General features: G+C 46.9%; 3 protein-coding genes across 4 annotated transcripts in view; all 3 read left to right on the forward strand.

Annotated features, from left to right (window-relative positions):
* The first annotated feature begins 175 nt into the window (after positions 1 to 175).
* Positions 176 to 8251, forward strand: LOC310882384 (protein FAM83D-like). The gene is made up of 4 exons (XM_083801060.1): positions 176 to 712; positions 3349 to 3516; positions 4482 to 4606; positions 4966 to 8251. The coding sequence occupies exons 1-4, from the start codon at positions 254 to 256 to the stop codon at positions 5918 to 5920; spliced, it is 1707 nt and encodes a 568-aa protein (XP_083657186.1). The 5' UTR covers positions 176 to 253; the 3' UTR covers positions 5921 to 8251.
* Positions 8252 to 8571: 320 nt separating this feature from the next.
* Positions 8572 to 13710, forward strand: LOC310882386 (protein FAM83D-A-like). Its single transcript, XM_083801063.1, has 4 exons — positions 8572 to 9108; positions 10659 to 10826; positions 11411 to 11535; positions 11747 to 13710. The coding sequence occupies exons 1-4, from the start codon at positions 8650 to 8652 to the stop codon at positions 12135 to 12137; spliced, it is 1143 nt and encodes a 380-aa protein (XP_083657189.1). The 5' UTR covers positions 8572 to 8649; the 3' UTR covers positions 12138 to 13710.
* A 701-nt stretch (positions 13711 to 14411) lies between these two features.
* The window catches only part of DHX35 (DEAH-box helicase 35), a 31178-nt gene continuing 28892 nt past the window's right edge, over positions 14412 to 16697 (forward strand). For both annotated transcript variants that reach the window (XM_083801052.1, XM_083801053.1), the window contains exons 1-3: positions 14412 to 14561; positions 15753 to 15886; positions 16237 to 16329. In XM_083801052.1, the coding sequence (XP_083657178.1) occupies positions 14522 to 14561; positions 15753 to 15886; positions 16237 to 16329 (267 nt within the window). In that variant the 5' untranslated portion in view covers positions 14412 to 14521. The remainder of the gene's footprint in view (positions 14562 to 15752; positions 15887 to 16236; positions 16330 to 16697) is intronic.

A 16697-nucleotide genomic window follows, 5' to 3' on the forward strand; every position in this document is an offset into this window, starting at 1 on the left:
CGGGGCCGCCCCCGCCCGGCCCTGAGGGGAGCGCGAGGCCGAGGGGTGCGGGCCCTGCGCCCGGCGCCGCTTCCCCTCACGGGCCGGGCCCGGCCTCCAGGCGGGGCCGTGCCGAGCCGCGCCGGGTCCCGCAGCCAACGGGAGGCAGAGGCGGAGCGCGGCTGCCCCAGTGGCGGCGGCGGCGCGGCGCTGTTTGGATTCAAAGCCGCTATAAAGGCAGGGCCGGCGGGCCGGGGCGGCAGCGAGCCGCGCCATGGCCAACCTGTCGCAGTGCCTGGAGGAGGGCGCCGGGCGCTGGCCGCCGCGCCCGGCCGGGCCGGAGCCGGGGCTGTACAGCGAGGCGCAGCGGCTGGCGCTGGAGGAGCTGGTGGCGGGCGGCCCCGAGGCGCTGCGGGCCTTCCTGCGGCGGGAGCAGCTGCCGCCCTTCCTGTCGGAGCCCGAGGTGCAGGCCATCGCGCGGGGCGCCGTGCCGCCCGCCGCGGCCGAGGAGGAGCCGCCGTCGCTCGGCGCCTCGCCGGCCGCCTCCTCGCTCACCTACTTCCCCGAGCGCTCGGACGTGGAGCCGCCGGCGCTGGAGCTGGGCTGGCCGGGCTTCGCCGGCGGCGCCTTCCGCGGGCTGACGCGGGTGGAGGCGCACTTCCAGCCGGGCTGCGGGGAGAGCGGCTGCGGCTGCAAGGAGGCGGTGCGGCGGCAGATCCGCTCCGCGCGGCAGGTGGGTGCTGCCGGCCCCGTGCCTCGGGTCCCGGCTTGCCTTTCGTCACCCAGCTTCGCCACCTCGCAAGCCGGAGTTGCTTGCCAAAGCCTCCCGCTGTCTCACAAAGGCTTGTCTGTGTTGTATCCTTCCTTATCCAGGGAACGTTATCCGCAGAGGTAGCGCTGTGACTGTAACTCCTTTCTTTGCTTCTCTTTTTCTCGTTGACTGACCCAAAGTTTTGTGCGGAGCTGCTCTTAGCAGGGCTCCCGTTTCACAGGAGCGGGTGGTTTTGATCTGAGGCAGGGCATGGCCTAAAAGAGCCGTGCTGAGGAGTAACTTGTAACTGTTCTCTGTAACTCACAGCGCTAATTGAGTTTGTAACCTCTAACTGCAGTCCCAGGAGGGAGCCACCTTCCCCACTAGCAGCCTTTCGATTGGCTTGGCCAAAATTTAAAAGTACAGCTTCCTCTCCAGGTGAAGCAATCCCTGGCTCTGGGTGAGGTGCTCCCACGGGGCGCACCCAGAATTAGCGACGGAGCCGGGTCCCTGCCTGCCCAAGAGCAGAAGCCTGGGGCGTGCACGAGGATGACACGAGCATGGGCTGCTTGCCAGAAGCAGTCACACACGAAGATCTGTTGGCAAAGGTCCTGTATCAGGTAGCTGTGAGCGGTCTGGTGGTTCAAGCAAACCCCATGAAAACAGCTGTTTTTTTCCAAAAAGCTGTTCTTGTTTTTCATGTTCTTGCCTGTAGCATCTGGCCAAAACGTCTTCCCTCGCGTGGAGCCAACAGGCGCCGAGCTGTTCTGGTCACTGCAGCATACGTGCCTGGCCTGGGAGGCAGCTTCCTGGGTGTGGGACAGGGAGAATTTTGACCCTTGTCACTTGAACTACTGTGAGCAGCTGTGCGATCACAGCTGAGCTCTCAGGGTTAATGTGAGGAACAGGAAAGCTGCAGACGCTGTACAGTTCCTTCTCAGCTTGCTAAGATACAGTTGGCTTGAGAGACTAATTTGGGCACTGTTGCTGTCTTGCCTCTGCTATCCTGAATGGCCCAGCATAGAGAAAAGTGTGTTCCCTACCTCCTATACACATAACTGTACTCTTGCTCACTTTGAGTACAACTTTATTTCTTTTTCAATTTCTAATACTGGGATTAGATCTAAAATGCTCTTCTAATTGAGTAGTCATTTGAAGGCAGCAGTGTTCCAAAGGGTATACTGTGAATTGTGTACCTCTTGTTCTGTGTTTTCAGGGGTTAACTTCTCACTCACCTGGTCTCGTCCAGAGTATCTTAATTTTCTCTCTCTTATTTTGGCACTTAATGTAGTGATACGGTGGAGGAGACCAGAGGAGTTATGTAAGAAGCACAGGTGTAAACTAACTTTATGTAGAAATACCACCACGTCTGTGTTTTTTATAACTAAGAAATCATCTGTTTAGAGCCGATCGCCTGAGGAGCAGGGCACAGGTGTGAATGCGAAGCTCAGTCTGTTCTTGTGGGAAATGTTTCCTCTGAGCATAGGCGATGCCACACACAGCAGCTGCGTTGCGTGCATGTGTGCCTTGGGCATGTGGCAGTAGGGCGCACACACCGCTATCTGATACAGGCAGGCACTGCAGCACTTGTGCAACTGGTGTCCTTGATGCTGATCTAGTGGAACAATAAGGGAAGTAAGTCGTGAAGCCAAATCCTTTGTGTCTGCACCCACGCAGCTGCATGATCCCAGTTTTGAGGGGCTGGGATTCTAGCGCAGAAATGGCACACAGCGTTGTTCTGAACGGGGAGGCTGTCTGCAAATGTAAGACTGTTTTATCTTTGGCCCACTGGAAGGGAATCTTCCTCTTAGGACTTGCCTGCTGTAAAGAAGTGTTACTACAAGTCTGCATCTGCTCCTGAGCAGCTGGATGGTTTTCCTGTGTGGGTTTTGGATGGACACTCAGAATATGCCATTTCCAGACTCTTATGGGACGTATTCAGTTTATTATGTTGCTACAGAACTAGTTTGTCATGGTAATTCACGTAGGGATGCATGGCCTGAAGAGAAAGCAGTGAGTGTCTGAGATGTTTAGCTGTGACACCGAGAGAGGCTGTTTGAGCTAATTCTCCTGGGGGAAGCAGCTGTCTATAGCGGCTTTGCCACAGAAGAGAGTCTTGAGAATGCTTTGCAGGAGGCACAAGTCGGTACGGTTTAGTGTAAAAACTCCCTCTTTCTTACTCTATAAGAACTGCTCTTTGGATATGGCAGTTCCTCATTCAGCATAATCCCTGCAGCACAGGATGCTACTGACACATCGGGAAGCACAGGAGTGGGGATGGCTTGTAGGGGTTGCTGACTCTGCCGTGTCAGCTTCCTGGGTTTTAGAAAAGTCTGCTTACGGGAGATGAGGTAGGAAAGCAGGTTGTGCACAAACACTGCAGCAGATGCTGGAAAGATCTCTTCAGTCTTATGCTTTGCACGCCAGGACACGATGAATTTACAGAAACATTGGGAGAACATAGAAATTGTTTAACACTTGCCAAGGCCAAAGCAGCAGGGCAAAGAAATATGTATTTGGCCTTGACGGTACAGCAGGAGAAAACGGATGGGGGAGGCAATGATCTTGCCTTGTGCAAGGTAAAGCTCTTAAACAAGTGTTGCCACTTCTTTTTACAGGTAATTGCCATTGTGATGGATTCCTTCACAGATACTGATATTTTCAGTGACCTTCAGGATGCCTACAACAACCGGAAGGTCCCTGTCTATATCCTCCTTGACCAGGGCTTTCTACCCTACTTCTTGGAAATGTGCAAGAATTTAGGAGTCTGTCCTGAGCAGGAAAGTGTAAGTACTAAACATGGTGGAGGGGAGGTGGTTTGTTTTTTACTTCTTGTGTTACTGCTTATGGTTTCGGACATCAAAGACACCCTTCTGTAAATCATCAGACTTCCCTGAGAGACTAAAGCATCCTGTCAGTTTGGTAACTGAAATAAAAGGGTGGTGATGTCTTGTTTTGGTTTTGAAATGTTTCTCAGCTCCTGAAGATTAAGGCCCAATACTGGCTAGTATCATAGAATCATGAGGGTTGGAAAAGACCTCCAAGATCACCTGGTCCAACCATCACCCCACTACCAGTATCAGCCACTAAACAGTGTCCCTAAATTGCTCACACACTCAACTGAAAACCACACAGAAAAGGCACTTTTACTTCTACCCTATGCTACCAGTATGTAGGAGCTACAGCCACGCTGTGCAGCTCCCCAGTGTGCTGGATGGAGTGTCCTGACAAAGTGGCTACCTTCAAGCACTTAATTTTGCAAGATCTAAGTAGCTTTATTCTCTTTAACCCAAGAATGGGTTCCTTGGGCTTGTTAAGAAAAGTGACTCTAAGGAAAACAAACACAGGAAGCTCAAGGGTGGCATGGCTTTGGGAACATCTCTTTAATTCAGGGTTTGGATGGTGTGACCCAGGTGGCTTCCTCAATTCCTCTGAATGTAAGCTGACGTGACTGCGTTATGTCCTGGCTAGGACAGGCTTATGCTGACCCAAGTGCGAGCTTCTCTGTATGGGGAGGCACTCCTAGCTTTGTGGTCAGTAATTAGCTGGAACTGGCAGTTCTCTCCAGGCCGAGTCTCCAGCCTCTCCTAAACTAACAGAAATTTAGCACTAAGACTCACTTGCCAAATAATGTAAGGAAGTTCACTTCATTCCAATCTTCCATAATGTGTCTAGTTGTTTTTATGCAGAATTACTGATCAAAACTTTAATTGAAATCTGACGTTACTTTTTCCCTTCTCTCCTGAAACAGTTGATGAGAGTTCGAACTCTCACTGGGAACACATACTACACGAGGTCAGGCGCCAAAATCGTTGGGAAAGTCCATGAGAAGTTCATGTTAATCGATGGCATTAGAGTGACAACAGGCTCCTACAGGCAAGTGTTGGGGTCTGTTAGTGCCTGGTGATGCTGTGCAAAGGGGGAGGTTCCGCAGGAAGGGTGTATTAACTTTGCTGTTTGCTTGGTACTGGTAAATGTGAAGTGGGCTCTCTGACTCTTAAGTGGAACTAACCCAAAACTGGAAACGCAGTAGGAAAACTGCCTTGGTTTACACAGCTAGGAAGGGACATGGCCATGGCTATGTAGAGGTTTTCCTGAAGGAGAGAGTGAACACTCACTCAATCAAGTTGGTATCTCCCTTATGCACAACAGTCCTAAGCGGAGTCTTGTCTTGTTATATGTACGTGTTGAAGTGAGCTGAAATTTAACTGTGAATCTTGGTTTGTTTCCAATAGTTTCACATGGACCGATGGGAAGCTGAACAGCTGTAACTTGCTGCTGTTGTCAGGTCAAGTGGTTGAACAGTTTGACCTCCAGTTCAGAATTCTTTATGCCCAGTCAAACCCTATCAGCCCTAAGCGTCTGTCGAGCTCCAGGAACAGTGGAATATTTGATCATCTGGTGAGCAGAATAGAGTCCTCTAAAGAATACTCTGTAAAAAGCAATTTGAGAGCAGAATTTGCCAGGATGTCTAGTACTCCCAAAAAAGTGTTAAAAGGACTAGATCTGGCTGAAGATACTCCTGGAGGCAAACCTTGTAACCTGGGACATTCTTTCATCAGTGAAGTGGAGTGGTTCAGTGATCAGGAGGCCACAGCGGAGCGAAAGAACGCATCAACTCAAACTGGCTGGTGGGAAGAGAAGCCCGTAGTGACTGCGTGTAATGCTGTCACGCAGACCAACGTTTTAACAGATGAAATTGGCACCCAAACTTCTGTTGATGCTAGAATGACAGGGACTCAGACTTCAGTTTTGCTGAAGACTGCAGTGACACAGACAAAGGAAGAAGAGCATGCAGAAACACCCCTGCTTTACAGAAGGGCATCAAAAGAAGAATCCTTTCCACCTGGAAAGTCTGTATCAAATTGTAGCCTGCGATCTCTGTCTTCATCGTCCTCCCAGTGCTCTCTTACAAGCTCTACCAGCTCCCTCTCTTCTATTCGTTCCATTGAATACTCCAGCAGCCACAGGGCAGAGTATTTCCAGAAACTGCATAAGGAGAGGCAATTCCACTACTCCACCATCAGGTCGAAGTTCAGCCACATGGTGGATATCCTATCCCGAAGGAGACGTGTGCCTGAAAACTACATGAACCACTACACTGGAAGATGCGACCTAAATCAGAGGCGAGACATCAGTGCCAGCCTGCGCAGCCTCCGAGACGTTTCACTCTTTTCTCTGAATAAATGACTGCTGTACTGAATGCAGAGCACAAAAGTTTGGGTTTCAAAATGCACTTATCTGCTGATTCTTCTAATTCCTTCCGGTACTTGCACACATACCAACAAGAGTAAATCCCTTTCCAGCACTTTGTTTTATACTATGCGATTTAAGTAATAAAAACCAGGTTTTTGTTTATACCATAACCAGTTACATGTTTCCCTTATATGCATTAGTGGTAAAGGTTTATTGTACTTCTGTATACTTGACTTAGAAAGCATTAATATGTTTACTCTTCAGGATTGCTAATTCTTTGGCTTTAAGTTATCTAAACTTGGAAAAATCTGAGTCTGACTGACCTTGCTCAGACTGACTTTATCAATATATACTTCTTTCCCCTTTCTAATATTGGGACTTTTACTTAGCATGAGGGGAAAAAATTAATCATAAAGCTATTTTTTCTGACTTCACAGATAAAAATATTGCCCTTCCATTAAAGTTGTGAAGGGTCTATTGGAACAGTTGCAGGTTTTTATGTTCAACTGTATCCTCTTTCCCTTGCTTAAGCATTCTGAAAGGGTAGTGAGTAGGTAGTACTGAGCTAACCAGCTCTTCAGTTTGATCACCTAATGTCTGTGTGTGTCTCTCTCTCTATATATAATATACATACATACACATCTGTATATATGTGCACATGCTCAGAGGAGCATCTTTTAAAAATCAAGGAAGTAGCAACCTAGTGCTCCAAGATAGCCATACCTGTTTTAGGGGAACTTGTCCTCATTTAACTAGTTTTTAGTTTTGAATACTAGAAGCACTTAGATTGGATCTGTTTCAATATTAATGTAAATGTAGTGCTGAAGTGTTTGGGGGTGCAAATCGTGCTTGTGAGCAGGAGGTGAGGTAATAGTTGGAGCTCAGTGTCTCATAGCAGCATTCCTGTTGTGCACCCCTTTCGGCACAACTTCAGAAGACGCCTTTTGTTCAATGTCTCTCCCAGAATTGAGACTAAGTCATATTTTGGCTTGGTCTAGGAGGTTTCTGAACCATTTAGGGGAGATTCAGGTTAGAAATTAGGAGACATTTCTTCTCAGAAGTTTTCTCATAAAAAGTGGTCAGGCATTGGAATGGGTTGCTCAGGGAACGGGTGGTGTCACTGTCCCTAGGGGTGTTCAAGGAAAGGTTGGACATGGTGCTTAGGGACATGGTTTAGTGGGTGACATTGGTAGTAGGGTGATGGTTGGACCAGATAATCTTGGAGGGTTTTTACAGCCTTACTGATTCTATGATCTTGCTTCTGTTGAGAGACCTGTAAATGGCATCTTTGGAGTCAACCTAGTGGTGAGACAATCACTGAGGACACACAACAAAGCCCCTGCTCAAACACTACAAAAACATTAGATTGTTTGTTTTTATTCTTTTACAAGTAATTTTTTAAGAGTTTTTATGTTAAACTGTGCTTTCTGAAGTATTCTGTGTTTCCTGCTCTGTATTTTATCCACTAATAGGTTCTTCAAAGAAAGTTAAGTGCCTTTCTAGCTTTTGAAAATGCTCTGCTTTCAACACTAAATGGATCTTGGGTTAAGTCACTTTGCAGACACTACATGGACATTTGTTAGTATTACTGTGCATGTGTCTATGCTTGATGGATCACTTTTTTGAGCAGCATGTGGATTTTCTGAGTTCTCTCTGAAATCTGACCTGTGATATTATTCTTTAGACCTGTTTGCCAATATTTTAGTGACCAACCAGACTCGGAATTCTTCAGAGTCAAATCAGAGTCTGCGTGAGGTATTTCCTTCTTATTTATGGGCATGCCTGTCCAGTAGGTGGCACATTTCAGCTGTTATTTATTTTCACAAGGAGCAATGAATAGGAATGAGCCAAAACTCAGCAGAGCTGTAACCGAAGCGTAGACAGCAGCACTTTATTCTACTGACTAGAATTTCTATCTTTGAGGTCTGTATTGATGAAGAGGCTCGGCTACTTTTATAGGTTGGAGGTTAAAGCAGCTGCTTCTTTCCTAAAGCTGTAAGGCAGATGCACGGAGAGGTGCAGGCAAGGTAAAAGCTGACTGCACCTGCTTAAACAGGTGAGGCGCACAGCTCCTAGAGCTGGAACAGAGATGAAAGGGGGTTGCAAAGAGGGAGCCCAAATACACCTTCAAGGCCAATGTCACAGTTGTATTCTTAAAAGCCTCGTTGTTCAGCAATGCTTGAATGTATCCAAAATCCACCTGAAAACCGTGTTTGTTCTCTGTACTTCTCAGCTTGGTGTGCTGTACGGTTGTTTTGGAGCTCTCCCAGGAACAATACCTTTTTTTACAAATAAACTCACTTTGCCACGGGGGTTCTCACCGGATCCCTTCCGAGTTTTGTCTTCTGTTTACCTATCCCTCTGCATCCCGGTGACCGACGCCCTGCCCGCTTGGCTGCTGCGGAATGAAGGAAAAGGCTGAACGCGGCCGCCTGCCCGGGAGGACCGTTTGCCCTCTCTAACCTCACAGAGCACCTTCTGGTGGGGAGCCGGAGCTCAGCCCGAGGGCCGCGCTGCTCCCCCTTCCCCAGGACGCTCTGAGGGGGGCTGCCGGCCCCGCCGCCGCCATTTCGCGGCGCCCCCTGCCCTCAGCGCGGGGCCGGGCCCGGGGCAGCGCCGGCGGCTGCTCCCCGCCCCGGGGCGGGCCGGGCGTGAGGCGGGGAAGGGCCGCGGGGCAGCGGGGCCGCTATAAAGGCAGGGCCGGGGCGGCAGCGAGCCGCGCCATGGCCAACCTGTCGCAGTGCCTGGAGGAGGGCGCCGGGCGCTGGCCGCCGCGCCCGGCCGGGCCGGAGCCGGGGCTGTACAGCGAGGCGCAGCGGCTGGCGCTGGAGGAGCTGGTGGCGGGCGGCCCCGAGGCGCTGCGGGCCTTCCTGCGGCGGGAGCAGCTGCCGCCCTTCCTGTCGGAGCCCGAGGTGCAGGCCATCGCGCGGGGCGCCGTGCCGCCCGCCGCGGCCGAGGAGGAGCCGCCGTCGCTCGGCGCCTCGCCGGCCGCCTCCTCGCTCACCTACTTCCCCGAGCGCTCGGACGTGGAGCCGCCGGCGCTGGAGCTGGGCTGGCCGGGCTTCGCCGGCGGCGCCTTCCGCGGGCTGACGCGGGTGGAGGCGCACTTCCAGCCGGGCTGCGGGGAGAGCGGCTGCGGCTGCAAGGAGGCGGTGCGGCGGCAGATCCGCTCCGCGCGGCAGGTGGGTGCGCGGGGCACCGCGGAGGCCCCCCCACGCTGCCTCGCTAGGAGAAAAAGCACGATAAATCGCCCCGTCAGGGGGTGCCCCGAAGGCACGCACGCCCGAGCTCCGGCACTCAGGCGGTGGGAGGGCAGCGGGCACCGGGGCGAGCTGTGAGGGAGGTGTGAGGAGCGCGGGCAGGGCGCCGGGGCTTTGCTCGGCGTGTCACGGGAATCTGAACCGTAAGCTGCAGGGGAAGCTCAGATCTATCTTAAAAAGGTGCAATGAGCAGCCACGGTTGGTCGCAGGTGAGTTTTTTTTTTTTACCTATTTGGCTTCCTATTTGAAAAGTTTGAAAGATTTCGACCCATTTATGTTTTGGAAATAAGCTCATCTTTTAAAAATTTTTAGAGTGTTTTTAACAACAAGGGGACTGTCCTCAGGAGAAGACCTCTTGTCTAGGAATCAGAGACCAAATTTGTCTTACCCAGACCCCTGTTTTGGCATCTGGGAGGATTAAGAAAATCCCGAAGCAGCACGTTTATTTTCCGCTGGTCTGATTGGTGTGAGGTCTTCTCACCCCTAGACAGCCCCCGGCGAGCTCAGTGCTCCTGTCACACCAAGCAGGGTGTGTAGCTGGAGGAGTGGTGTAGCTGAAGAAGACCGACAGCAAAATGTCTTTCTTTTTTGGACTTTTTTTATATGAGCTCGCTTGCTTTTTGGAGAGGTGTCAGTCTCCTGGATGCCTTGAGGTGTCTTGCGGACCACTCCAGAGGTCGGGGAAAAGGCAGAAACACTCAGATTTGTGTAATTGTATCTTGAAGGTGAAGTTACAGAGTAAAAAAGGGGAAGGCTTTAGTACAACTATAATGAAAAGCCACAAGCAGTGCGTTACTGAACAGGTGCAGGAGCTCTCATTGTTGGCAATTAGTGATGAACTCCAATTTTTTTAAATAGGTAAGGGGTGTTTCTCCACAACAGGCTTTCAGGCTAGTTTGTGTGTACCAAATGAACCAAACCAATACAGATCCCGGCAAAAAAAGCTTCAAAGTCCACTACTGAAATCACAGTTCTAATTACTGTAAAAAAGGAAATTTTACAATGGGTTAATAAAAATCCTAACTGATATTATCTGTTATAAGTGAGTCAAGCAATGCCAAAACTGGGGCAAATAACAATGGGTTCCATCCTTGAGTTCAGTATATAATGTTTTCTTAGCTATACAGAGGCATGAATAAGTGATTGTAGTGAAGTATGTTGTATCTCCTGTACCTCGGTGTACTGTAGTCTATAATCATCTTTACCAAAATACCCTCCTCATCACATAACTTTATTCTAGTCAGTTATTTCTTCCTTTTTCTGCTATTTCTTATATGTCTCCTAAATGTTTCAGCAGTTCTGTGAACAACAGAAGAATGCATTGTACTGTAGAAGACTACCAGGTTGCATAACCACCAAGGAGAAGAAAATAGGGGGGAAAATATTTAAATTCAAAGGCAAATTCCTCACACGCCATCTCTCTTGGAATGCTGTGGAAACAGCCTAATGATTTCTTCTGAAACTTGTTGCAGATGATTGCCTTGGTTATGGATTCCTTCACAGATACCGATATTTTCAGAGACCTCTTGGAAGCTTGTAGCCAGCGGCAAGTTAAAGCATACATCCTTCTAGATCAGTCTTCATTTTCCCACTTTCTGAAAATGTGCAGAGATCTGGGAGTTGATCTTGAACAGGAAAAGGTACGCCTTGTAATGTCTCCAGGGATAGAGAGTTGGTCCTATAATAACTGTAGTCTTTGAGCTGTTAGAAGAAATTCTTTCACCTGCTGACATAACTTAAAATGGGGTTTATGTAGCTCTAGCCCTTTCTTGTAAGATTTAACCATGCTTGCATAAGAAGGTAGTTAATATAAAAGCTGAAATCTTTACAAGAGGCTGTCACAGTTGCTCTCTGAGTACAAATATTAGTGGAGTATTCAAGAAAACGAAGGAGGAATGTCTGATTTCTAAAAGGATGACTGGAGTTGCTCAGGCTTCCTGAGCTTTCAAAGGCTGATGGAGGGAGGTTCTCAAGAAGACGTGGAGTTCAGGTCCCTCTGATATTAGGCAATGTTTTTTACAATCACATTATGCACAACCAGTGTATGGGGTTGTCCCTTAGCGTGTTTTCTCTTTGCCTGCTAAAACACCACAAAATTGTTTCTGGGGGGTGAAACCTGCACTGCTGCACAGCAACCTTTGTAGTTTGTCGGTGACCACTCCTTTAAATGCAATCATTTAACTTTGAAATTCATGTAATCTTTTCATATCTTTCTTTTTAACAGTCGATGAGAATTCGAAATATCACTGGGAACACATACTACACAAGGTCAGGTGCTAAAATTGTTGGAAAAGTCCGTGAAAAGTTCATGTTAATCGATGGCATTAGAGTGACAACAGGCTCCTACAGGCAAGTGGCAATTTCATTTTTTTTTTTTAACTTCAGTTTTCTTTAAAAGGACAAGAATAGTTACATTTCAAAACTGCTTTCCTTATTAACAGGTGGCTTGTAATATTTAGCCTTAGAACAAGGCACACTGTTAAGAGAATTTTCAGTTAATACTTTGATCTTTAATATAATTTTGAATTAACTTGAAATTTTCTCATTCTTCTTTTGCTAGTTTTACATGGACAGACGGGAAGCTGAACAGCAGTAACATTTTGATCCTGTCAGGCCCTGCAGTTGCACACTTTGACCAGGAGTTTCGGATTCTTTATGCACGGTCAAAGCCTGTCAACCTCAAAGAGTTTTCCAGCAGCAAGAAGAGTAAGGTGTTGGATCAGCTGGTCAGGATAACAGTGGCTTCCAGAGACTTAACCAGGGAAAACTTCCTGAGAATGGAGTTTTTGTATCTTAGAGCATTTGTAGGAAATCTAAAAAGGAAGCGAAACTGGCTGTATGCCTCAAGGGAGGCAGTCTATGTGTCAAATAATGCAATGCATGCTTCTCCGCCACTGACTAAGAGGAATGGCTCTCAAGTTATGAGACCGCACTGGATCGTAGAGAGATGAATTGCAAGTTCACTCACAGCGAGACGCAGAACCTCGAAACCATGGCCCGTGGTCCGTGTCTTACATGACATACTGTGTTACAGCATGTGTGTGCGAGCAGCTGGGAAGCCAACCTCAAACTGAGAGTAAGGGACACTGGAGTCGTGGTTTCAGTTGAACACTTCTATAACGCTGAGCAGCAGATACTGTTATGGTATTGTCTTAGGCTGAGAAGTGCTTTAATACCAAAGACAACAAAATTCCTAGCGCCTGGAAAGCCATTAATGACTTGTAGTGTTCTGTCAGTTTTTCATTTTTCAACCTGTTCTTGAATGGTTTAAGCTAATGGGTTAGCAATGTCTTGGCTCAGTGGCTCAAACTTTTATTTTCTATACCCAGATACCTTAAATATGTATATATTGCTTAAAGGGCTTCTCAAGATGAGTATCAGGACTGCTGTACATTTCTGAAATCACTCTAAGCTTGGTCTTGTGTTCCACAAACTGTTTCATGACAGAACTGAAGTAGCCATAATCTAGAAACTAGATAATTACCAGTCCTAGTTCTCAAATGTTACGTCTTCTTTACTTGAAGCTGTGCAGCTGGCAGAACAAGTTAATACATCAGGCCATCATGGTTTTCTTATGACTGAATTTCAAATTACCTTTTCTTTTTGGTAATAAGAATACTTGTTGACCATTACAAAAAATGTATTTTAAATGCCTGCAATCAAGGTAATGTTACTGAGAACCTACTAATATTTGTAGCAAAGCCAAATAATACATTTTTTTGGCATTATGTACCTATTGCTGCTGCTACTGCTGCCTGCTCTTACGGGGGAAAAGCTGATTAGATCTGAAATCTGGGAAGATGCTGCTACTTCTAAAAAGCCTTACTTCCACTTGACAGGTAATAATGTGGAAGTCAGAAGCATTTAATTTTAAAGTTTCATGCCAGCTCAATTTTTTAAAAATCCATTGCTTTCTGCAGAAGAAAAATAAATGAATAAAGCACCCTCCCAAACTGTTGTACTTAGATGCACTGACGTTCCACCAGCCTTCCCGTGCAGAAACTCCTGGTAACCCAACCATGGTAGCCATGTCTCAAGATGTTCTTGGGGCTCTGCTGCTGCAGAAATCTTGGGTGTATTCTTGCCTAAGTGGATTCTTGTGGATTCTGGGCCTCAAAGGGGAATCTATAACCTTAGCTAGGGAATGTTGTATGGGTCTATGCTAAATGCCAGTAGGACAATATTAAATTGAACATGCGAGTGTACAGAAATGGTCTTTACTGACAATGCAATAACGTACTGATTAGGATACAACTACTGTGTGTCCTTCTATGCTTACAAACACGGAAATGTAATAGTTCTGACTCCTAATTTGTAAATGTTCAATAGTTTATAGATTAATAGTCTTAAATTTTATCCTGATGTAAAAAAAGTTTTAAATATATATTTTTATTCTTAACTATATTTTCCGTAAAGGCAAAATGATAATTTTGTACTCTATGCAAAATGTTGTTTGTGCAGTATTACTTTCACAGCGATGATTGTCTGTATATCTGTTTTCTCAAATACAACTTTTTAACTTTGTTGTTCATCTCATTATTTTAATAGGGCACTATTTCCACAAAGTAGGGCTTTTTTCTCAGCAGTTGTTAATATATTGATGGTACAAACTTCTGTGGTAACAATTGTGTTTACTTTTGATAGTGTTCTTTTTTTTTTTTCATCTGACAATTCCACTGAAATAAGTAGCTAGAATTTTAAGAATGTCTTTTAATTATAACTGAATGATGGTTTTATCAGGGGCTTATCCAGAGACATAGCAGGAGTTACTGGGGAAGTACAGTGTTACAAAGTGCACTCTGCTTTTGTCACTGCAGTTGCACTGCTTGTGTGTTATTTATGGAGAATGATTAGGAATATAAAATGTGGTTAATTTTTTCCTTAAGTGTGAATTTTTGACAGCATTACTTATTGGAAACTTACTTTTTTTTTTTAAACTCCCTCTTATACTTAAATAATTCAAACTCTAGATTAAATTTGATTCAGTAATAATTCTAATTGGTTGTAATAACTCTGGCTGTAACTGTTCCTGTAATTGCTTTCAGTCCCTCAGTTGCCTGGCGTGAAGTGCAACGCCTCACGTTCGCAGTGAGGTGGCATCATTCGTGGCGGGGAGGGAAGCAATTATCTGTAGTTAATTAACGACAGCAGGACGCTTTGGAGGCTGAGATCCTTCAGCCTGTTAATTGCCGGGCTCTGCCCGATGTTACCGCGGGGGAGCAGCCGCGGCCCCGAGGCCCGCCCCGCGCTCGGCGCCTCCCCGCTCGGGCGGCGGGGCCGTGGCAATGGGCGGCGCGTCCCCGCCCCTCGCTGCCGCGTGGCCTCTCGCCTCAAGATGGCGGCGCCCGTGGGGCCCGTGAAGTTCTGGAAGCCGGGTGAGGGCGGCGGGGCCTGGGCTGGGGGCGCTCCTCGGCCTCCTCTGCTCCCTGTGGCTACCTCTAGCCGCTGAGGGCTCCGTGCCCTCGGCCCGGAGGGAATTCTGGGCCCTGCGGGTCTGGGCTGGGTGGAAGGGGCGCTGGGGGAGCCGGGCCGTCCTGCGGCACCTCTCGGGGCGCTCCGTGGGCTGCCCGGCACCACACAGGCGGGGGCGGGCTGATGCGGCTCTGCGAGGGGCCGCAGAGGTGATGTGGGGCCGGTGCAGGGGGTGGCAGGGACAGCCTGGAGAAGGGGAGGCTCGGGGTGTGTCTCTGTGCACAAACGCCGGCTGCGGGGAGCAGGGAATGCTGGAGCAGGCACTTGGTGGTGGTGCCCAGTGACAGGGCAAGAGGCTTCTGAGCTTCTTAACTTCCCCAGGTGCACTGGGGCGTGGATAGCTATCAGAGGCATTGCTAACGGCTCTTCAGATTGGGTCAATAGGCTATGAATCTTGCTGGGCAGCTTTGAGAAGGGACTAACTGTTTTTAAACAGTGAGAGAAGCCCAAGCAAACACATCCTACAAAACAGGAGAAGCCTTCTCTTTGCTTTCAGACATTCCCAGTTGAACATGTAGCCAGAGATGGTACGTTCCTTTACCAAGATGAGGTTTAGTTTCAGGTTTGCTTAAGTAATTCAGTGGTTTTGGTTGTCAGCAGTTATATGTTAATTTGAAGCAGAAGTAAATCAAATTTCAATTACTAAGGTAGATACAGAGCTGAAGTGAGTGGCGTACCTCATAAGCTGACAAGGCTGAATGCTTATGCAGTTCATGTTAGTCAAGAGAAGTTCTGTTAAATGGCTGGCTGGCTTAAAGTCGCGAGTATACTCCTGAGATGGCTGTTGAATCTCCATCTGAGCTATTGCACAGAAGAAGAAAGGTCCCAAGACCTTGCTGTATACTTTTCCTGTGTGTTTTTTTTCCCCCGTTTATCTTCATTTAAAGATTCATATACGTATTCGAGAAAGATATTTCATTTGAAAGAACTTTTGCTTGTTTTATTGAATGCTTTTGATTATTTTCTTAGAAAAGTTGGTCTTTTGATGCATGCTGCTATCCATGATTCTCCTTTGTAAGGAACGTACTGATTTTGGCAGTACTGTGATGCAGCTGACAGAAGCGTGTTCTTCCTGTTAAAATTATGTCATTTAGGTACAGAAGGTCCTGGTGTCAGTGTTTCAGAGGAGAGGCAGAGTCCTGCTGAGAGCAGTGGTGTAACTATCATCTACAATCCTTATGCTTCCCTTTCTATTGAACAACAAAGACAAAAGCTGCCTGTTTTTAAGGTACAGAAGTTCTTTTTGGAATACTAAATCTGTTGTGTGGTGCCTGGCTTTTATGTTTTTGTTTTGAGAAAGCAGCATAGAAACATTTTACAGCATACAGCAGTAGTTGCATTTCCTTTATGCAGGATATTTCCTGCAAAAGTTTATTACCTTAATGCAAATCTACAGGCTTTGTAGATTTAAGTTGCTATATGTTGTACGTATAATGCTTGTAAATTTCAAAGTATGATTTAACTTTTGACAGTAAGTACTTTGTAAAATGAATTTACTGTGTCGTTATATAACTACTGTAATGTTAATTTATTATTTTTGTACAAATCTGTTTTTGAGATTAAAATGTCATCTTTCAGCTAAGAAATCACATACTTTATCTAGTGGAGAACTATCAAACTCTGGTGATTGTTGGGGAAACAGGATGTGGGAAATCAACGCAAATTCCACAAGTAAGTGTGCATTCAGCTTGGTAAAATCAAATGTTCCCTCAGGGAATTTTACATGAAATGTTAAAAGAGCATCCCTGAACTGCACTGTAGGAGTGGGAATTTACCAGTGCTTTTCTGTGTGTGTGAACAAAAGGAGAGAAAAATAAAGCTTAATTTTGCATAGCAGGAGCTGATATATCTGTAATACAAAGCCTTCTTTCGCTACACTGAAGGACCACACGCAACAAGATTATGCTGGTACAAATAGTAGTTACTGTGCTATATGTAGTAGGTGTCCTTATTCTGTCAGACTTAAGTTTAAAATGTTGTAGAGAATATGTTTTTGAGTAGGAAAAAAGGTGCAGGTTTCTAATGAGCTTTGCTCTTGG

This window comes from Anser anser, assembly GCF_964211835.1.
Source record: "Anser anser genome assembly, chromosome: 16".
Taxonomy (NCBI): Eukaryota; Metazoa; Chordata; class Aves; order Anseriformes; family Anatidae; genus Anser; species Anser anser.